At 37.7% G+C, this 23,672-nt stretch overlaps 1 protein-coding gene across 5 annotated transcripts in view; it reads right to left on the bottom strand.

Annotated features, from left to right (window-relative positions):
* VCAN (versican) overlaps positions 1-23,672 on the bottom strand; it is a 109,711-nt gene that overhangs the window by 57,046 nt on the left and 28,993 nt on the right. For 3 of the 5 annotated variants that reach the window (XM_055298138.2, XM_055298140.2, XM_063612819.1), the window contains exon 6: positions 11,115-11,408. In XM_055298138.2, coding sequence (XP_055154113.1) covers positions 11,115-11,408 — 294 coding nt within the window. Of the gene's footprint in view, positions 1-1,292; positions 4,254-11,114; positions 11,409-23,672 lie in introns of all 5 variants that reach the window. The other 2 variants (XM_055298137.2, XM_055298139.2) reach the window with 1 other exon arrangement.

The following is a 23,672-nucleotide window of genomic DNA, read 5'->3' as shown; positions in this document are numbered from 1 at the left end:
GAAGCCTATAGAAGCCATGAAGTGCCCACCAACAGCACTACATGCAAACACACTTGACAATAACGCTACTTGTTTGTTTCCAATAGGTGCACTCCTGAGCACTCTAATGAGGATAGCATCAGTCTTCAGAAAAAATGATACTTGAAAGGGAATATTCCAACAGTAAGAGAGAAACCCTGCTTAAAAAAAAAAAATTCTTCTATTCTGTCTTCTCAGAGCCAGGTCAAGAAAAAAATGAATACTTATTCATTTAATTCTTATATGAAAATGAGAATACAGCAAATTAACTAAAATCCATGATCGTAATTTCTAAACTAGAAAGAGACAAACCTGAATTGATTTATTGAACTACATTTGCTATATATTCTCAACTCAGCTTATCAAATGTAAAAGATGGTGTGGGCTCACCTTTAGACAGCAATAAATCGTATTTGATCATGACAACTGCAAGTATTAATCAATGTAAACAAACAGCTTTTAAGAGTTCTATCAGAGAGCTAAAATATTTGAGTGGAATAGAAGGCATCACAAATATTCCTAGCGGTAAAACAATTAAATCATAAAATAAACAACATTACAGCCTGGTTTTTAGGAAGCAAGGATAATGAATATATAGCCACCTTCTGAAATTATATTTAACACAATAAACTGTAATACTCTCTACAACTAAGCTAGGTTGTATTTGCTCTAAATAGATAAAACCACAGTAAAATACCCCAAAACAATAGCATAAGAATATGCTGCATTTACATTAAAATAACACTTACATTAGAGACCTATTACCCATCACACAAGTCATCTAATAACCTGTAAAATCCTGGAAGAGAAAAACCAAAGCAAACCTTTAAATATCTTTCTGTCAACCTTAGGGATATGCAAAACAATTTTAGCTGTCCACATTGTAAGTACTGAAGGTTAATAGTTAAAGACCAATGGAATGTTAACACAGTCTAGTGCTACATTTGAGTAGTAATGTATGAAAAGACACTGAAATTAAAACACTTTGTTTTGCATGTTCTGAAGTGATGTAACAGTGATGATTTGGTTATATTAGATGACAAAGCAGGGCTTCTTATGACTTTTAACATAAAATTGTATCTAACATTCTTCCACATTGTTTAACGTATTCTTCCAATTCTTGTACAAATATATGAAGCTAAAACATTTATTTTTCACACTCCAGTTATCTTCTAATGGCAGCATTTGGTATGTTGGCTTTTTTTTTCCCAAAAGTAACTTTCAAGATAAAATGCGGATTGCCTTCAATGCTAGTCTAGAAAGCAAAGACTTACCTGTCTTATTTTCTCTGACCTCAATAATATAAACATTAATGTCAGGGTGAAATTTTGTCCTTGCTGGGGGCTGTGGAGTAGAAAGTGCCTGAGGTCCAAAGGCCTCTTTGTCTTCCACAGTGGGTGGTCTTGTTGGCTGTGTAGCAGGAGGACTTGAAGTCGTGAAATACTCTCTATCAATATCGGTTTCTGTTTCCTTAGCTACAATATCTTCAACGGTAGTGGGAGGAACATGAGATGTTGATTCTCCAATGATTACCATGTCACTGGTTGTTTCTTCACCAGGTTCCCTGTCGATGAGAGGTGGTTTCTTAGTGATCGTGGAAGATGGCTTGAATGCTGAAGTTGTGTGAAGTCTGTCTACTGAACTGAAGGCGGTGGTAATATCACTTGGAATTGTGACTTTGATTGTTGAAAATTCTATGAGTTCTGTGGCTTTGGGTTTTTCAAATAATCCTGAGCCTAAATCAACATCCTCTAGGGATGTTTTCTCAGTAGTGGTTTCTTCCATAAGCTGGGTAACGTGGGTACTAAAAGGACTCAAAGATGATGTAAATCCTGTTGTACTACTATCTTCTGTTTCATATTTTTGTTCAGGCCCTGGACTTAAAGATACTTTTGGCCCAGTGCGTGGTGTTAGTGTTACCAATTCATCTGTTTTCACTTTGTGCTCAGTTATAGCACCTGGTGGATAAGATACACTGTGATCAATTTTTCCAACTGGAGTTGTTTCTAAAACTGGGACCCTCTCAGAACCTGTCAACAATTCATCTTCAGAGACTGTATATGCTGATCCATCGCCCTCTTGTTCATCCAATGGTGTTACTGCCTCCTTGGGAGTCCAAGCTGTAGAACTGAGAGTAGGAACTGGCTTCTCTGCAGTCTGTTCTTTCCAAGGGAATTCTTCCTGAGTTGTTCCCTCTGTGATTTTTGTTGTTCTCATAGTTTCCGGAGAAATAGTCACTTCAAGGCGAGTCTGATCAATGACAAGTATGTCTTGAGAGGGTTCACCTAGAACTTCATCTTCTGATGGAATAGAAGGCACTAACACTCCCCAGTCTGTCTTGGGAATTACAGAAAGAGGAATGGTATGGGAAGAGTCTACATAAGTAGTAGGCTCTTGGGTACTACTATAACTAACAAATGCTAATCCTTCCACCTCTGAAGTGTGTGCAAATTGGGCAACAGTAGATACTGGCTTAGAGAGGTCCACATCTTCTACTTCACCCAAAGCACTTCCTTCCATGGTTACATAAACTTGGCCTTCAGTGCTTGTGATAGGTGGAACTTTTTCTTCAGTTGTAGAATCTCTCAAGGTTGACTTTTCTGCAATACCAATTGATGTAGTTGGCTGAAATCTAATTGTGAATTTTCCATGGGCTGTGATGTCTTCATCAGTAACCTCCTCTAACTGCTTTTGAGTACTATCTGGAATAAGAGTAAATTCATCTGCTCCATCTTCAGTGAAACTTGGGGTTTCTTTATCCTTTCCATTCATCCCCACAGTTGTGAGTAAGGCAGGGGGCAATTTTGAAGAGGCTGAAGGTTCTGTAGACTCTAAAGGCTTGGATGTTGTATTATCTTCATCCCATGACCATTTTGATACAGTGGCCGCTTCAACACTTAAAGTACCATGGGCCAAAAGCACTGTTGTAATATTTTCATCATATTTTGTAGTACCTGGAGTTGCTGTAAAGTCTTCCTCCACATCTCTTACTTCTGTTGGCTCTGCACTTAACTTTGTTGTCAATGTTGGGAAATCAAAAGACTTGGTCATTTCCACAGAAGACTCTGTAACATGAATTGGCTCTGAGGGAGATGTAGAGAGTTTCATCCCAGAGAAGAATTCTTCCTCTGTTTTTCCCATAAATGAACTTTTAGTGATCTCTTCTTGTATTTCATCTGTATAAGTATCTGTTCTCATCTCTGGTATTAGTGTTTCTGTTCTTTCTCTTCTATGTGTCATTTCTGTTTGTAGAGAAGGATAAATAACTGTGGAAACTCCCTCTACTAATATTTTATCACCAGAATAAGGAAACAATTCTATTTCTGTATGATGCTGTGGTGGAAAAAGTGTAGTAGACAGATATTTGCCAAGAAAATCTTCCGTTATCCTACCACTAGTTTGTCTCTCTTCCCAGTCGTCCATGGATGATCCATTTTTGTCAGGCATAATTAAAGGTGAAACAGTTGTGGATGCTGAGACTGACTCCAAGTCCTCTAACTGAGTGTGGATAGTGTCTTCTGAAGTCTCTGACACTGTAATGACTTCAGGCATTTGGTCAAAGATCAAGGTGCTCTCATCAGATCCAACTGTAAGTGTTCTGTCTTCATCATCCTCTTCTCCCAAGGTGAATCCATAGTGACCTGTGGTTACCAATTCAGAAACAGTGCTTACCGTTTTCTTTTCAGTTTTGGATTCCAGGGTCATTCTTGCAGTTACCAATGGTGTTTCAGTTACAGGGAATTCCTTGGAAGGAATGTGCTTTAAGATTTCCATAGATGTTACCAAAGGACCCACTTCTATTTGTTCAATCTGTGTAACCGATTCTTGTGTTTGTGTATCTTCCACGATACCATCCCATGAATCGGTAGCATAATGAGAGACGCCAGTTGTACTTTGGAGCACTTCTTCCTTAATTTCTGATATGTCTAGCTTTCCAAGAGGTCCTGAAGCAGAAGGTGAGTAGTCGTCCATATCCCAAGGCTTCTTGGTACTGCCAGTAGGTGTGGGTAATTTGGTGGCTAAACTATCTGTGACAGCCTGAGGTTGGACTGTGGCTTTCTGTTCAAAATTGACAATATTTCCCACAGGAGGGAACTCTGTTGGAATGACAGGTAATTCATCAACTAAAGGGATGACTGGTGTAGTTCTATCAGAAACCATTTGTGGTTCTTTGGATAAACTGGGTGATGCAGTTTCTGCGAGGATACTCAAATCGATGGTTGTAGCCTCTTTAGCTAGAAAAATAATTTCAAAGAGTTGATTAGACAAGTCACTAATAAAAAGTTGTATGCCCAGTGTTTCTTAAGTGCTCCTGAGTATTTTGTAGGGAGTATTTTTGGGTGACCCAGAAATGTTCTGTGATGGAGAGGAGTCTTAAAACTATACTTGAATTAACCCAAGGACAGATAATTGAACACTTAATAGTCATAAATTGATCAGTTGTTTTATGTTATAAGGGTTATCACTGCTTTTACCTAAAAGTATGCATGACTGTTACCAGTTAAGGAAAATTAATATTATGTAGTTTTAAGATAAGGAAAAGCTCCCAAAAATACAAATGCAGATTTTAGATACAGTAGATTGTTTATTTACCAGAAACTGTTACAGTGTCAGCTTGAAGCCTTGCAGGAGAATTTAGTACTATTCTTCTGGAGGTTTCTGTACCCTGTCTCTAGCTTTCTCCACATGCTCCCTTCTTTTCAAGTTGCTGTGTATTATCTCAGGGGAGAGGGTGTGTCTCAGATTGCAAAACAACAAAAAAGCCACATTGAATGTATCCAAGTTGCACATAAACCATTACATTGTCCATAATGTGGAGACTTTCATAAAAACAGGATATTAAAACTTTTTAATACCACTCTTCACTTCATCCCAGGTGTTGGACATTTGTCTTCACCCTTCTTTCAACTTCATGGTGTAGATTTGTTTCTAATAAATTATAAAATGTGCCTGGCAGAGGCTGGTTGGCATTTGTTGTAGTTCTACATTTTGTTCTATGTTCTACACACTCTGTTTGTATCTCCTAAAGATCTTGTTTCCAGGCTTACTTTAGCCTGAAACACAAATGTAGAACAGGAAGTAAAGTACCCACATAATGTATTTTAGGTCTGTAATTACAAATCACTGGGAACAACCCTAAGCATCAGAAAGAACAGGCTCAGGCAATATAAAGTAACCTGTCATCATAAAATGCTGCATTATAATGTCTCCAGATTTACAGAGAATGGCCTGGCCTGTTTAAAGAAATTTAAATTGTGTACAAAAGCAACAGTTTGTAAACAAGATTCTTTCTCAACACAGGGAAAAGGCAGCAGCCTACTATATAATGATTGTTTTTTTAAAATAAAAAAAAATCAATATTTTTAAAAATAAAAAACTATTAATAGTTGCCACTGAATTCAAAAGAACTGTCCTGAAGAAACCTGTAGTTATCGTTTTGCTACATCCTATAGGACTTAAAGCTAGTTTTATGAGTAAATGCTTGTTTACCCTGAAAAGAAGTATAATAGCCATAGTATCTATAGTGTCTTCTTTTTTACTTTTAATAATTCCAGAACAGGAGCCCTCAAAAAACAAAACAGGCTACCTTTTAGCTCCATTTGCTCTGTAAAAACGTAATCATAAAATGATATGATTTTACTGTAAATCTGACTAGGGCTACAACAGGTTCCTTATTTTTTGTCTGGCACGAGCTGTTATTAGTTGTGGTCATTTCCCAGACCATTTTAAAGCTCAGCTTCACTGATTTTATCATGAACATTTGATGGCTATTTACATTATGATACATTTAAATATTCTTTAAAGTCGGTCATTATTTATCTTTCTAATATTAAAACAAAACTAAACCAAAAAAGAGTTGGAGTTTAAAAACATTAAATAACCTTTTCCTCCCCTTTTTAAAGAAAAGCTTTGTCTACATTCATTTCCTGGAAGAAGCGTTGTTCTATTTTGATTGACATGAACAACTTAAAAACCCAAAATGTGGATGACTATTTTAATTCAATTCTCTATCCTCTGAAATTCCATAACCATTACTTCACTTAACTGCCAAATTTCATGTTTGTCTTATAACTGCATTCTTTTGGGAAATAGTAAAAAGATACATACAGAAAAAGTTCCCATGGAAACATAATATAAATACTTAGCAAACAGCATATTAGAGAAAATTTAATCATATTATTATTAATAACAACAAAAAAGCTAAATTTACTTTTTCCCTCTGAGTATTTCCTTGGCTGATGAAATTAACTTAGAAACAGGTACAACTGCATTACGGCCAAAGGGGCCGTGAATCCAGGCTTCCTATGTTCCAATCCAAGCTCTCTGCTAGCAACTTTCTACAATGCTATGAAAATATGTTTATAGTGTTTTAAAAATTGACTCATATTTTTAAAACTAAATAACTGGATTTCATTGTCAATTATTACTATGGAGTTTGCTGTTGCATTCCTTCCTCTAGTCCTGCTGTGCAATAAAGTGGTAGCAATATATCCTAGAGAATGTGTTCTAGAAAGCCAGCATTTATGTGACTTTGTTTCCAAAACCAAAGGTTTTCAATAATTTTAGAGCCCTATTTAAAAAAAGAAAAGGTCTGCTTATAATTAAGTTAATTAATTCTACTACTTGGAATGGAAAACCTCAGACTTCCTTTTCAGTTTGGGTGGCTTTTTCATCAGCTTAACAGCTGATTTTGATCACAAGTCAGTGTATCTGAGGATTTGTGCCATTTGTTTCAGCCATTCCACAAAAGGAAATAATTTTATAAAGCACAATATCTACAAAGAGATATTTTAAGAATAAATACCACTGTATTCTGATGACTACTGTAAAGGTAAAAACAATTCCAGATTATTCTAACAATGTCCTTCCAATAGGTGCATTCACATGGAGAAGTTTTGGTTCTGGAAAACTACCAGTATTCCTTCAACTTTATTATTGAGGAAGCCAACATAAATCAACACGATTCTTTTCCCACAAAAGTTCCTTTCCAACCTTTGCAGCTGTCTGCCCACAGATGTTTCACATCACTGTACTTATGGCATTTTTGTCCTATGGGCCATCTTCTCTGCTTCTGTTGCGAGACATGAGACAGATTTTCCTAATAAAACTTAAAACCCCTATTAGCAGCATGATAGTCAATTTAACTTATTCCCATGCCCTCTACATTATTGAGAAATGACTAATTTTAACTTGGTTCTTCTATATTAAATTTGTTATACATAACTCAATGTAAACATGGTTAGAAACCTGTAAAGATTGGAGCAGTGGAATTACAATTCAAACTATATATATATATAGTTTGAATTGTAATTATATATATATAATTTATATATATATAAAATTTATATATATATATATATATAATTTTTTTTTTTTTTTGAGACAGAGTCTCGCTCTGTCACCCAGGCTGGAGTGCAGTGGCACAATCTCGTCTCACTGCAAGCTCCGCCTCCCGGGTTCACGCCATTCTCCTGCTTCAGCCTCCTGACTGGGACTACAGGCTGTTAGGGTTGGGGTTAGGGTTTGGGTTAGGGACTGGGACTACAGGCGCCCGCCACCACGCCCAGCTAATTTTTTGTATTTTTAGTAGAGACAGGGTTTCACCGTGTTAGCCAGGATGGTCTCGATCTCCTGACCTCGTGATCCACGCACCTTGGCCTCCCAAAGTGCTGGGATTACAAGCGTGAGCCACCGCGACTGGCCAATTCAAACTATCTTTTTAAAGTTATATGAATGATGGAATGCTAACAAATTCAAATTCAATAAACAGGAAACATTTGTAATATACCAATTGGGGAAAGGTTAGTTTTGGCACATGTGGTCAGATTATGAACTAGGGCACACACAGAAAAGATAATGAACTAACCAAAGGTTAGAAGGGCAGGCAAATTTTAACAGTGAATGAGTATATAAGATAGGATAGAAAGTGGTGGGAATTAATTTAGCCTTCTCTGGACCACCATTTTGATTTCCAAACTTAATCTTAAATAGAAGAATGTGCAAAGCAATGATGAAACTTCAAAGCAAGAACATATCAATGATTAGAAATTTGGAGATTGAAACTGTAAAACAAGAAAACTGTTTCAGTTGGAGAAGATGCTGAGGGATAAATAAACAACTGTGATCAACAATAGAAAGGGCTGTTATTCAGATTTTGGTCTCCAAATCAAAAATGAAAACATGGGTTCAAATTCAAATGCAAAGTACTTAATTAGAAAAATTATCTGAGAGTGAAGGTCATGGAATATTAGAATGAGTTTTCTAGGAAACATGTTCCATCTCCCTCTCTTGGAGATAATAACATTCTGTGAGAGATTATCATGAGTTTTGAATGGTTTTGATTCGCTTATGTTTGGGGACGTATGAAACGATCTTTCAAAGCCTTGTATAACTCTCCAGCTTTCACAGAACTTGCTAAATTCTGAAGTAAAAAACATAAATATGCAAAATTACTTAATCATTAAGAGAAGATATACAGGAAAACTTTATCTTACAATGAAAGACATTACTTTGCCTACTTTTCAAATTTATTTGAAAAGAATAAAGCCTAATTTTATATTTTCTATCTGTCATTGTGAATGTTTTAGCCAGTGACTTTGTGAGGCAAAGGGAATTAAAGCAAAGTAAGATTTGGCATTGTTCATTCACCAAGTGACTTAGAAAACACTTTCTACGTTTGGTAGAAGCAAACAAGAAAACTATGGTTATATTTCTAAATTCCTTTACAAAACCAGCCAGCTGTATATCTCTGAAATGACTTTTGGAACTGTAGCTGAGGCCATGACTCTTATGAATTTTACCCTACAGAATTTAGTCACTACTTGACTATGTGGTAAAGGTGGACATCAATTAAGTCATTTTGAAAATATTTTTCAAATTCTTTAAAAATATATACTAGGCCAGGAGCAGTGGCTCACTCCTGTAATCCCAGCACTTTGGGAGGCCGAAATGGGTGGATCACCTGAGGTCAGGAGTTCTAGACCAACCTGACCAACATGGTGAAACCCCATCTCTACTAAAAACACAAAATTAGCTGGGCATGGTGGTGCATGCCTGTAATCCCAGCTACTTGGGTGGCTGAGGCAGAAGAATCACTTGAACCTGGGAGGTGGAGATTACAGTGAGCTGAGATGGCACCACTGCACTCCAGCCTGGGTAACAAGAGCGAAATTCCGTCTCAAAAAAAAAAAAAAAAAAAAATATATATATATATATATATATATATAATTTTGAAAAATAAATTTGAAATTTTGGAAAACTATTGGCATTGTCTGTGGTTTAAGAAAGGCTTCTATGTGGCTAAACTCTTTTAACCTTCTATGCGCTGAATGAATTCTGAATATAATAACGTCTTAAGTAGGAAAAAAATAAGAATCTAGCCACATGCTTAGGTGGGAAAAAAGGCAAAATACGAATCCATTATATTTACAAGTTACGTACATGTAAATGAATTAGATAAAAGTGAATATAAACTTTTAAACATTTTTTGAATTTTGTGCAGATTTTGGTTACTCTATTTAAACATAAGTACCTTGTTATTTCATGTGTATTTTTCAATTAAATAAATAATTTAAAACACATCAGGATGAATTCTTTAATAATAATCTTTGTGGCTATAGACAGGCTTTGATTTAAATTTTACCCACAGAGAGACGAAAAATGTTTTTTAAAAGTTTTCCAGTGCCAGTTTTATTAATGAAGCACAAGAAAATATCAAACAAGGAAGTCAGGCTGGATAATTCTACTCCTTCCCTAATTTAACCTCTCCAACGCCTTCCCCACAGCATACCAATCTGATTTTGCTCCTTAATTACGTCAGTCACGTAATGTAAAACTGATTTTAGAGCCTGAAGTAATTGAAAAATCATTGTTGTGACAATGCAGCTTAAATGAATGTACATCTGTATACTTGTAGAGATAAGGTTTCTATGATTGTTGTTTTCCTGAAAATGATTAAGGAAGAATTCTGTTGTTTCAGGGCCTGAGAACAAAAGGTAGCATTTTCTACAGCCTTTATGGAGCGACCAGCTTGTAGCAAGCTAATACACAACACATGGCTTTAACACTCAGAAAGTTGAGTCTAAGGGAGGAGATCTGAGCAGAGGCTTCTTAGCTAGGAGATAAAAGTGTGAAAACAAACCTTTTGGTTGCATTAACATCCATTCTACTGACTACTTAGAACATCACAGTCTGTGTCTTTTTGGTTGCTTAAAAATGCCTGTGTATTTCACTCTAGAAATCAATTATATAATAAGCTAGTACATTTTGTACTCATTTTAGTGACATATTGCTATAACAAGATACATTGGAAATTTAGTCAAAATTGTTTACAAATTTGTTTCAACATAACCTAACTCTGTCTTGGATATACCCAAGGTCACCAAAATTCTGGAAGATCTTTGTTTAGCTAGCATAGTATAGATGGTTCAGTAAATATTCCAATGAGATGCTAGATTACTTGCTCGTTTAATTTGCATTCTACAATTACAATACTATATCATATGACTACTACTGCTAAAATTATTTGAGGACACCTGGAAAATTAAAATAATTATATCATGAATGTTGAGAAACGTTATTTAAAAAAACAATGGTTCGTTTTTAGTTATGACTTGAACATTTTGAGTATCCATGTCAGCTTCAAATACTCACCTGTAATTACTGAAATTTAAATTCTTTGCCATCTCAAAGAAAGAGAGTGATACCGAAGACAAAATAAACAATCTTCAGGATTTAACTCAGCCTCAGTTGGCCTCGGCATTGTAGCACCAATAAGCAAATTCCAAAATTTAAGGACTGCAATTAATGTAAAATACTTAGTAATATGCTCTGTGACTCTGGACACAACAGAGCACAGTTAAAGCTTAACCTGATATTTCCTCACCCCTCTAAAAATCCATTTGTCTAAATTCCTGTGGTTTTAACCATAGCACTGCTGTTCGGTTTGCTTGCTTTTGAAAAATCACTGAACTGTTTCCATTCCGTGCACACACTGCAAGACATGGAATCCATTCCAACGGCTAGTTGAACATCAATGCATGCTTCGAAGCATTTTTTTTAAATCTGTAATTTTTAAAAAGGTATCAAACACTTACGTTTAAAGCAGTAGGCATCAAATCTGCTATCAGGGGGAGGGAAGCCTGTCTGGTTCTCAAAACGATACAGGGTTCTCACCCCAAGTAGACCACCTCCACACTGGGCCCTGGCCACAGTCACAGGGTGGCGCACGCTGGCATCCGACAGCCACCCGTAATCGCACTGGTCAAAGCCGTTCCTCCACGCCGCCTGGAGTTCCCCCACTGTTGCCAGCCTGGCGTCCTGGTTTTCACACTCTTTTGCAGCCTCCTCGAAGGTGAATTTACTGGGGACAGTGAGGTGGAACACATCACCTGGAAAAAGAAGAGGGAAAAAAGAGCCCAAAGTTTTATTTTTCATTCCTTTCCTGTTGGATAAATATGGCGGGGGAGGAATTGAAGGAGCACGTAATACTTTTTTCATGGCAAGGTAGCAGCTTCTGATACTTTAAAGCAGAAAAGATAATGGTGACTTAGCTTCGTTATAATTATGAATACATAATCATAAATAACACATACCACAGAAGTTTTATTCTATACGTGTGTGTGTGTGTGTATGTGTGTACATTGGCCATAGAATCAGTCATTTGATAACATTTTATAATTCTTTAAAATGAACATATCCTTCTGAGTGATTCTTTAGATTACTATCCAGGATTTTTTTTTTTTTTTTTTTTTTTTTAAGGAAAAAGCCTGCTATATGCTTCCTAACATTGTATGTTGGAAGGGAAACCTTGCATTGAACTGCCACCACGGTTATTCCACTTTGTTTATCCTAAAATCAAATACTAATTCTCTGGCCTTCCTTCTCATTTATAACTACCGACAAAATGGATTAACGCCATTGAATAAAAAAAAAAAAACAAGAAAACCTCCAGAAATGTGAAGATGGGAAGGGCTCCGAGTGGTACGGAATTCTACTTCCTGCCTTCCCGTACCAGGCACAGGGCTGTCATGGTGGTTACGAAGGTCGTGGTCTGCACAGGAACACCGGGCCCAGTGTGTAGGGAAGGCATATGTCGCCTCCCACTCAGCCAGCCAAAGGAACTCCAGCCTCTTTGGATAAAGCCTTTGTTTTACTTGCTCTGTGCAGAAGGAGCACCTTTTGCTAATTCTTACAAAGACACCCCAAGTGCTAGCAGGGGCTTTAACTAGATTCAAGAGACTTTTTTTTTTTTTTTTTTTAGGAGAATCGCTTGAACCCGGGAGGCAGAGGTTGCAGTGAGCCGAGATCGCACCACCGCACTCCAGCCTGGGCGATAGAGCGAGACTCCGCCTCAAACAAAAAAAAAAAGAGAAAAGACTCCCCCCACACCCCGCCCACTCGGGCCCGAGAAGGAGTCTCAGTAGCCCAGGCTGCAATGCAGTGGCACGATCTGGGCCCACTGCAACCTACACCTCCCGGGTTCAAGCTATTCTCCTGCCTCAGCCTCCCAAGTAGCTGGGATTACAGGCACCTGCCACCACGCCCAGCTACTTTTTGTATTTTTAGTAGAGACGGGGTTTTGCCATGCTGGCCAGGCTGGCCTCAAACTCCTGACCTCGTGATCCACCTGCCTCAGCCTCCCAAAGTGGTGAGATTGGTTAAAGAGATTTTTAAATTTGCTGATTGATTAACAAGAAAAGGCTGGACAGTTGCTTTGTTTATTACCAAGTCTCATTAGCAGAGTGTATATTCGTTATCATTTAACACGTTACAATGAAAGATTCTGGAAATTTTAGAGTTTGTTAAGTTGGAATTTTACCTAGCTAACTGTTTGCTGAAATAAATTCCACACAAATTAAATTATGTTTTTCACATGTGAGCAAAAGTATCTAAAGACAGAGGCAGAATTAGAGAATACCTAAGCCAATATCGCAGGCAGGAGGAGAAATGAAAACTGAAATAGAAAGTTAAAATGTTGATAGCCCACTGTTGTAGCTGAGAGTCCTGTTTCCATCTCACTGAGGCTGATCTCTGATTCTATGATATATTAGACAACTGGGATCCAAAGAGCTGTCATGATTTGGAACTTCACTTGACTAAATCCAGATGTAACAAGCAATTGTTTAAAATGAATAGTGCTATTACTTTCTCTGAGTGGGTGATAGCACTATAAAACAAGAAAAATTAGTCATGGGGAAAATGGCCAAAGCACACATATCGGCTTTTCTCACTATATATATCTAAAATTGCTATTGAGGAAAGTAGGCCAAATTTCAATGAGAGCTATTTGAAGAAGGGAGAGAGAAATTACTTCACCTGACTGAAAGAAGGGGTAGAAGTGGACATAGCTTTTTATTCTTAATTATCTAGTCTGGCAAAAGACAGTAATCTCAAATACAACAATACACTCTAAGAAAAAGATCTCCCTCCCAGCTCTCACAATGTCTCCCTTCCTAATAAATTTTAAAAGCATAAGGGTCACAGGGCCAGTTACATAGTATGTATTCAATAAGATTTGTTAAACAAATGGCACTTCAAGTTCTTGTTAAGAGAAGCTAGGTCTCTTTTTTCCCCCTATCCTTCCCAACAGCACATTAAATAAAGCTAACTCTGCTACAAAGCTTTGGAGAGATGGCTGCTGCCTGAAACAGGCATTTTATCTCACAATAGACTTGGCTCAAAGCAACATGGAGAAAGGCAGACAGAGAAATTACGTCACCTTGAACAACAGCCTCCTTCACCTCAGAATAACACTTGCCTGAGGCCTGAAAGGGCTGCAAGTGTAAAGAAGGCAGTGTGCCAATAGTTTTCCCTGAGAGGTAGAACCCTTGGACTTGTTACTACAGCTGGAATATTAGTTGTGTTGCCTTAGTTTCCTGCATTTCCTGAGATACTCCTACCTTAAGGCAAAATTGCCATTCTTCTTAAGTAACAAGTGTGACCAGCCAACCACAGCAGGGCAAAGAAATATAATTAATTGAGTAAAACTCTGCTTCTCCAACTACACTGTTAGTCTATGTACTGAGGAACATCAACTTTTCCAAGGAAGACCAGACCAAAGGGCTAATGAGGAAAAAATGGCAGCATGATTTCATGGGTAGCTGGTTTCCCGATTTTAAACAGCAAACATGTTTGCAGTATTAAAAGAAAGAAAGGCTTCAGTAGGTGCTGGCCTGTTACAAAGAGAATTCTCTTATTAGTAGTAAATCAGTTCAGACCTACTTATAGAACTTTTCATGTAGGAACTCTTGTTAAATCGGACTTTATATCAGAATATCAATTATTTAATTCACTTGTTTGAAGTATACAATTTTCATTTATTTGTTTGATACCCATAGAATGATCATTTTACTACTTTGATTAAATTCTGTTATCCCCAATGCCATTTCTTTTTCTTTCTTTTCAAAAAAGATGGAGTCTTGCTAAATTGTCCAGGCAGGAGTGCAGTGGCTATTCACAGGCATCATCATAGCACACTCTGTCCTCAACTTCCTTGCCTCCAGCAATCCTCCTTGCCTCAGCTTCCTGAGTAGCTGGGACTACAGGCAGGCACCACTGTGCCCAACTTATCCTTTTCAATTATGTGTAGGAATTTTTCAAACTTTCCAAATAAAATTTTTATAAAACATACTGCAAGAAACATTACCATTGGGTTTCTTGTAATTCAGATGAAAAAAAGGAAGATTTAACCAGAGGAGTTTACTTTAAGATGAAGATTAAAAGAATTAATCTGTTAAGATAATGTGCAGTGTTATTTTATTCAGCAATAATTATTTTATTTCAGCATAATGAGAAAAGGAAAAAAATTACTTAAATTCTGTTCTAAACAACAACTATTTAAGCCTTCCTAAATCATAATTGTTTAGTGTGAACATTACCTTGCTCACCTCAAAAACCTAATGATATAGTGAGACATTTACACTATAGAATTGAGTATATTTTTAATCTCTTATAATTAACACCCAATCTATACCAAACGTGATAAGTTAAATGTCCAAACTTCTGTCCTTCCCATGTATCAACCTTCTATTATTAAGGCAGGGACATCTGTACATAAATTTGTTTTGTGGAATAGTTTGGAAAACACTGTTCTAAAGACGTCTATTTTAATCAAGAAGAGGAATCTCAATTAACTTACAACACACATAACTTAATACTAAGTTTCTGGTATGTGTCAACCTGTTTAAGATAGAAGCAAAGTGAGCAGACTGGGTATCCAGTCAGAATCAAAGCAGGAGATTACAAAGCAAAGTATATACGATGCCAATTGCCTCCCAGGATTATGTCGAAGACTGCAAGTGAGCAAAAGGGGGAATGAGGCAGAGCAGGGAGCCCTGATGAGGTGCCTAAGACAGCAATTTAAGCTGAACATGGAAAGAGCTCATTACTTAAAAAGAAGCTCATTTTGCACAAAGTAAACCAAGGTGTGGCAGATAGCAACAGGCTTTCTCCTGAGCAATAAATTCCAGGAATAAGTCTTTCAACTCCGTATCTCATTAAAAACATGCAGATTTTTAAGCTAAACATTGTCCATTTCTACACTGAGAAAAGCAATGAAGATGTTAACATTTTCAAAGTTTCTATTGATCTATTTTCAGTCTTTAAATCCATAGTCAGGAATTATTTATAAGTCAAATTATATGTTGTAAACTATAGCACAGTGGAATGAAATTGGATAGAAATGAAGTCTGGGCCAGTAACAGAATTGTAAATCCAGGCTTGGTCCAAAAATGAATGGTCATAGAAGGATGCCTCCAAAGATAAAATCTAATGCCTAGAAGGAAAGCCAAATCAGGAATCCAAGGAACAGACAAAAGAGAAAGCCACTGATCACAGCAAACATGGGAAATCAAGCAAATCAAATAGGCACGTTTGCTTAGTTGCTCTCTCTCAACATGATTTAATTGGCCCAGCTATGTAAGCTCCTACCCAGAGGGTATCGTAAAGCCACTTTTTATCTCTGATGTGAATAACAAAAGTTCTTCCTGAGTTTTTAATCACAGTACAACCTTTAGAGTTAGACAGGGAATGCACAGCCTTCGATGAGAGAAAATGCCTATTTTAGTAGCATAGAACAAGGTTGTGTTCTATCTCTGCTCCTGGATACTTGTACCTGAACAATTTGATGTATTTTTAGATTTACCGGATAGTTGCTCTCCTGGAAAATAAGCATCTTTTTTGTAGTTTGACAAGAAGCCTGTTAATAAGTTCCAGAAGTAGCCTCATCAAAGCAGCTAAATTGATAGGACAATTATCAAAGTTGTAATTAGAGCACAGATTTGGAACATGTTGCTAAATGTTACCTATCCATGAGAAAATGTTTTATTTTTCTCTAATTGAAAACAGTAAATAAAATGCCAAGTGATATGATTTGGCTGTGCCCCCACCCAAATCTCAACTTTAATTGTATCTCCCAGAATTCCCATGTGTTGTGGAAGGGACCCAGGGGAAGGTAATTGAATAATGGGGGCCGGTCTTCCCTGTGCTATTCTCATGATAGTTAACAAGTCTCAAAAGATCTGACGGGTTTATCAGGGGTTTTCTGCTTTTGCTTCTTCCTCATTTTCTCTTGCCGCTGCCATGTAAGAAGTGCTTTTCACCTCTCACCAAGATTCTGAGGCCTCCCCAGCCATGTGGAAATGTAAGTCCAATTAAACCTCTTTTTCTTTTCAGTCTCAGGTATGCCTTTAACAGCAGTGTGAAAATGAACTAATACAGTAAATTGGTACCAGTAGAGTGGGGTGTTGCAGAAAAGATACCCGAAAATGTGGAAGCAATGTTGGAACTGGGTAACACACAGAGGTTAGAACAGTTTGGAGGGCTCAGAAGAAGAGAGGAAAATGTGGGAAAGTTTGGAACTTCCTAGAGGCTTGTTGAATGGCTTTGCTCAGAATGCTGATAACGATATTGACAATAAGATCCAGGCTGAGTTGGTCTAAGACGAAGATGAGGGACTTGGGGACTGGAACGAAGGTGACTCTTGTTATGTTTAGCAAAGAGACTGGTGGCATTTTGCCCCTGCCTAGAGATTTGTGGAACTTTGAACTTGAAAAAGATGATTTACGGTATATGGTGGAAGAAATTTCTAAGCACTAAAGCATTCAAGAGGTGACTTGAGTTCTGTTAAAGGCATTCAGTTTTATAAGGGAAGCAGAGCAAAAAAGTTTTGAAAAATTGCAGCCTGACTATGCAATAGAAAAGGAAAACCCATTTTCTGGGGAGAAATTCAAGCCAGCTGCAGAAATTTGCATAAGTAGCAAGGAGCCTAACGTTAATCCCCAAGACCATGGATAAAATGTCTTCAGGCCACGTCAGAGACCTTCACAGCAGCTGCTCCCATCATAGGCCTGGAGGCCCAGGAGGAAAAAGTGGTTTCATGGGCCAGGCCCAGGGTCCCCGTGCTGTATACGGCTTGGGGAATTGGTACCCTGTTCCCCAGCCACTCAAACCATGGCTGAATGTGGCCAGTGTACAGCTTGGGCTATGGCTTCAGAGGGTGGAAGCCCCAAATCTTGGCAGCTTCCATGTGGCGTTGAGCCTGTAGGTGCACAGAAGTCAAGAATTGAGGTTGGGGAACCTCTGCCTAGATTTCATAAGATGTATGGAAATACCCAGATGCCCAGGCAGAAGTCTGCTGCAGGGGCAGGGCCCTCATGGAGAACCTCTGCTAGGGCAGTGCAGAAGGGAAATGTGGGGTTGGAGCCCCCAGACAGAGTCCCTACAGGGGCACTCCCTAGTGGAACTGTGAAAAGAGGACCACCATCTTCCAGAATCCAGAATGGTAGATCCACTGACAGCTTGCACTGTGTGCCTGGAAAAGCTGCAGACACTCAATACTAGCCTATGAAAGCAGCCAGGAGGGAGGCTGTACCCTGCAAAGCCACAGGGGCTGAGCTGCCCAAGACCATAAGAACCTACCTCTTGCATCAGCGTGACCTGGATGTGAGACCTGGAGTCAAAGGAGATCATTTTGGAGCTTTAAAATGTGACTGCCGGCCGGGCACGGTGGCTCACGCTTGTAATCCCAGCACTTTGGGAGGCCGAGGCGGGCGGATCACGAGGTCAGGAGATCGAGACCACGGTGAAACCCCGTCTCTACTAAAAATACAAAAAATTAGCCGGGCGTGGTGGCGGGCGCCTGTAGTCCCAGCTACTCAGAGAGGCTGAGGCAGGAGAATGGCGTGAACCCAGGAGGCGGAGCTTGCAGTGAGCTGAGATTGCGCCACTGCACTCCAGCCTGGGCGACAGAGCAAGACTCTGTCTCAAAAAAAAAAAAAAAAAAAAAATGTGACGGCCCTACTGGATTTTGGACTTGCACAGGCCCTGTAACCTCTTTGTTTTTGGCCGATTTCTCCCATTTGGAATGGTTGTATTTACCCAATACCTGTATCCCCATTGTATCTTGGAAGTAACTAGTTTGCTTTTGATTTTTACAGGTTCCTAGGCAGAAGGGACTTGCCTTGTCTCAAATGAGACTTTGGACTGTGGACTTTTGGGTTAATGCTGAAATGAGTTAAGACTTTGGGGAACTGTTGGGAAGGCATGATTGGTTTTGAAATGTGAGGACATGAGATTTGGAGGGGCCAGAGGTGGAACGATAAGGTTTGGCTGTGTCCCCACCCAAATCTCAACTTGAATTGTATCTCGCAGAATTCCCACGTGTTGTGGGAGGGACCCAGGGGGAGGTAATGGAATCATGGGAGTTGGTCTTCGCCATGCTATTCTCATAATAGTTAATAAGTCTCATGAGATCTAATGGGTTTATTGGGGTTTCTGCTTTTGCTTCTTCCTCATATTTTCTTGCTGCCACCATCTAAGTAGTCCCTTTCACCTCCCGCCAAGATTCTGAGGCCTCCCCAGCCATGTGGAACTGTAAGTCCAATTAAACCTCTTTTTCTTCCCAGTCTTGGGTATGTCTTTATCAGCAGCATGAAAATGGACTAATATATCAGGAAATATACCAAATATATTTTATATAAACAAAGTGATGCATTACTTAAGATGTCAGGTTTAAAATAAGTTAAATTGTTATAACAAGAATTCATCAGGCTGGGTGCAGTGGCTCATGCCTGTAATCCTAGCACTTTGGGAGGACAAGGCGGGTGGATCATCTGAGGTCAGGAGTTTGAGACCAGACTGGCCAAAATGGTGAAACCCCATCTCTACTAAAAATACAGAAATCAGCCAGGCATGGTGGTGCATGTCTGTAATCCCAGCTACTGGGGGTCTGAGGCAGGAGGATCGCTTGAACCCAGGAGGCAGAGGTTGCAGTGAGCTGAGATCGTGCCACTGAACTGCAGCCTGGGCAACAGAGAGACTCTGTCTCAAAAAAAAAAAAAAAAAAATTCATCAAGGTATATACATATACATTCAGATTAGTGTACATGTAAAATATGATATAGAACAGAGCCTTTCATGAATAGGATAATTTGCATATTCATATGGAAAACATATGCACTATCTTAAGCCATAGTTTTCCAAAATTTCAAATTAAATACTTATAGCTTTGACATATTCCTGTTATTTCAACTTTTCAGGGATACCCTAGAAGAAACTGGGAGACATGTTGTAAGACTTTAATGACATTCCACAAGCTACATTTATCTTAATTGTGGGAATTAACATCAGAAATTAAGTGAAAAAATACTCTAATTTGATCACTAGCTGCTACAAGACTCCCTAGAAAGTGGACCGTGTATATTTTTTTCACAATTCTGTTTGCTAAGTGGAAAAGCTGCTTCTTGGCAGACTCAAACATGACACATACTGAAATGGCAAGCAATGATGAAAACAAATCAAAACATTAAAAATGACCCACAGTGTTCAAAAGCTAGAGTTTATACTCAGGAGTCACTCAACAATATGATTAAAGAGCCTGAGTCTAGAGTAAAACTGGGATAAGATATTTCTCCCCCACTGATAATTCTTGCAATCACCAAGGTGAAAGGAAGACTTAATCACAGATAATTACACAATTCTTTCCTGACTGCAGCGGATGGGCTGCTCTCTGTGGCAGTCAAAGCTGAGATCTCACCAGTTTTCTAGCAGAGTATATTTGCTGGGTGATGTGATACATGATTATGTTTCTTCTGTTCATTCGTGCTTATAGCTCTACTATACTGCACTGTTTGGTCTGAAAATCAGTTCTCATAAACTAATTTATAATTTCCTTTGTCCATTTGGGAGCAGCACTCCCTGCTCTTTTGGTTTGTTGTTGTTGTTGTTGTTGTTGTTTTACTACAAAAGCTCAACATTTGTAAATGTTTTCACATTTCCTTGCTATCTGGGTCAAAATGGTATATAAGTAATAAATGTATGCAAAAGTAAATGGGATGAGTAAGCTGGAAGTAGTTACATGAAATGAGCTTCTAAATACCCATATGATAAAATCACTAACAGAATATATCAAGTATCAAGGTGATAGCAACAATTCAACAAAATGATTAGCTTTGAAATGTTGGACTTTTAAGCTTTTTCAACACTTTCTTTTTCTTCTCTGTCTCTCTCTCTCTATCTCTCTCTCTGTCTATCTCTCTCTCCATCGTATTTTTGTCTGTATTGATATACATAAGATCAAAGCAGCAAAAACTAATACTTATTATCCACTGAATCACAAAGTCCATCAGCTGCACATGGATTGGTTAACAGATAATATATACTGCTACATAATCTTTTAAGGGCTAATATTTGTAGATAATTTAAAAGCAAGTCAATTTCCTCTAAGATTTGATTATTTAACCTGCACAAAGGCCAATCTTCTGTTAACAATGACAAGAAAACTCTAAGGCTGCCAAAATAACTTCATTTTAGACCCTAGAGTTAGTGTTAGGCTGGTAATATTTCTAATTTGGGAGTAATGAGACTAGAAAGCTAGGAGGGGCCCCTCCAAATTTCTCCCTTGTATTAGGCTGAAGTAGAGCATAACGTGGCTTAAAGCATAGTCTTTGAGTTTTAAAAATGTTAACCTGTAATTAATTATTAGAGTATTATCCATAGTCTACTATGATAGTCAGTTAATATTCTCTAAATCAGATTATATTCATTTGAAAATGAATCTGCATATTTGCAAATGTGTTATTACACAAGATCTTACCTATGTCAATTTAAAGAGGTTAAAGATGCAGGAAGCCCCCACTAAAATGTAAACACATTTGTATGGTTTTTAGAATGTCTGGACTCATTCTTTCCCATTGACAGAGCAGTAGGTTTTAATTAGAGTGAGAAAGAGGTTCTAAAAATTTCTGGGTTTCTGAGTCTTCAAAATATACAAAAGATTGAATGTGTTATTTGGTTTGACAGGCACAGAATGACCTCAGGTCAACACAGGAGGATCAGCGTAGTTTGGGTTTTTTTGGCTTTTCGCAGCTGGGAGGTAAAAGGCGACTGTATTTCCAAAGAAGCTCTTTTGATTCAGAACTCCAGGAGACCCTGACATCAAAACCTTAAAGCAAATGACTGTCACATGCTTCAAGGAGTTTATGTCAAGACAGTTCTACTTATGTAAAGTAAGATTATAAAATGAAAGAGAGTGTATAAAGAAAATCCTAAGGAATCCACTAAAAAACAATTAGAACTAAGAGGCAAGTTCAGCAAGGTTGCAAGATACAAGACCAATATATAAAAATCAATTGCATTTCTATACACTTGTAATAAACAATCAAAAAAAGAAATTAAGAAAATTACATTTGCATTTGCATCAAAAATAGTAAAATATTTACAAGCAAATTTAACAAAAGAACTGCAAAACTTATACTCTGAAAAGAACAAAATATTGTTGAATAAAATGAAAGAATATCTAAAAAAAAGCAGAAAGACATCTCAGGTTCACAGATCAGAAGACATAATATTGCTAAGAGGGCAATATACCCCAAGTTGATCTAGAGATTCATTGCAATCTATATCAGAATCCTAGCTGGCTTCTTTTCAGAAATTGACAAGCCAATTTTAAAATTCATGTGGGAACTCAAGAAACCCAGAATACTAAAACAATTTTGAAAAAGAAGAACACAGTTGGAGGCCTCACACTTTCCAATTTCAAAATTTACTACAAAGCAATTGTAATAAAGACATTGTGGTACTGGCATAAAGATAGACATACAGATCGATGGAATATAATTGAGAGTCTAGAAATAAATGCATCTACCTATGGCCAATTGATTTTCAACAGGGTGCCAAGGTCATTAAATGGAGAAATAATTATCTTTTCAACAAATGGTACTGGGACCACATCCAAAAGAATGAATTTGGACTCCAACCTCACACCATATACAAAAGCTAACTCCAAATGGATCAAAATAAAAGCAAAAGAGTTAAAACTTATAAATCTCTTAGACTAAAACACAGAGATAAATCTTCATGGCTGGGGATTTGGCAATGTTTTCTTAGATATGACACCAAATCCCAAAAATTTTAAAAATAGACAAATTGGACTTTTCATCTAAATTAAACACTTTTGGGCTTCAAAGGGCCTTATCAAGAAAGTAAAAAGACAACTCACTGAATGGGCAAAACTATTTGTAAATCATTTACATGAGAAGACATGCAAATCTAGAATATACAAAGAGCACTCAAAGTTTAATAATAAAGACAACACAATTATAAGTGGGTGAAATTTCAGAGTAGACATTTCTACCAAGAAGATTGATAAATAACTAGCAAGCACATAAAAAGATGTTGGAGCTCTTAGCCATCAGAGAAATGCAATTTAAAACCACAGAGATACTACTTTATACTCATTAGGATGGCTACACAAAAGGTCAGATAATAGCAAGTGTTGACAAGACTGTGGAGGAATCAGGACCCTAATATACTGCTGATGAGAATGTAAAATGGTACAGCCATATTGAAAAACAGCCTAGCATTTCCCCAAAAAGTTAAAAGTAGAGTTACCATTTGACCCAGCAATCCCAATCATTGTAATCCAATCTGTAATGCACCCATTGCTCAAATAAGAATTATGATTTTTTCTAATGAGATACCAGAGATTTGAGGGAGCTTGGAGGGTACTTTTTATCTTCTTGGCTTGCAAGACTGCCTGCTACTCTCCTGGGGAATCTTTGGTGGCCCTGTGAGTTTATGGCAGTAGAAGAAGAAAAAAGGCATATCCAATCACTTAACCTGTCTGTGCCTCAGTTTCCTTATAGGCAAAAGTGAGGTTTCTTTTAAAAAGTACCTGACAAAGTTTTCATAAGATTTAAGTTAAATAATACTCCAACCATACAGTAGATGTTTTCCTTCCTCATTCTATTCATGAAGCTACCTCACAGTCAATCTTACTGGAGTCACTATACTGAATAAGGACATCATCTTCCAGAGGTGCTCCCACCATGCTGTGCTTGATTGCTTTCCTCATTGGCTCTTAGGTAGACTGTTCAAACACTGTACACAGAAGCAACTCCAAGCAAGGTATGTTAATCTCCGAAGTCTATATAGGAAGCTATGGAGAATTAAAAAGTTTTCAGCATCTTCTAGGGCCAGCTGCCACAAATGTGAAGAGATTCTGAAATCAAGAATCACGATTTTAACCATCAGCTGAATCATAGTGTGCAAGAGGTTCTTCAAGCTGATATGTGGCTTTTTAACTGAATAAGCCCAGTAAGGACACAAATCACTAATTCTTAAATAATCTCCATCAGTGAAGTATTCTGTAGATT

The sequence above is a fragment of the Symphalangus syndactylus genome, chromosome 11, assembly GCF_028878055.3.
Source record: "Symphalangus syndactylus isolate Jambi chromosome 11, NHGRI_mSymSyn1-v2.1_pri, whole genome shotgun sequence".
NCBI classification, from domain to species: domain Eukaryota; kingdom Metazoa; phylum Chordata; class Mammalia; order Primates; family Hylobatidae; genus Symphalangus; species Symphalangus syndactylus.
The sequence above is the reverse complement of the archived record's forward strand: the minus strand, read 5'-3'. Positions and strand labels throughout refer to the sequence as shown.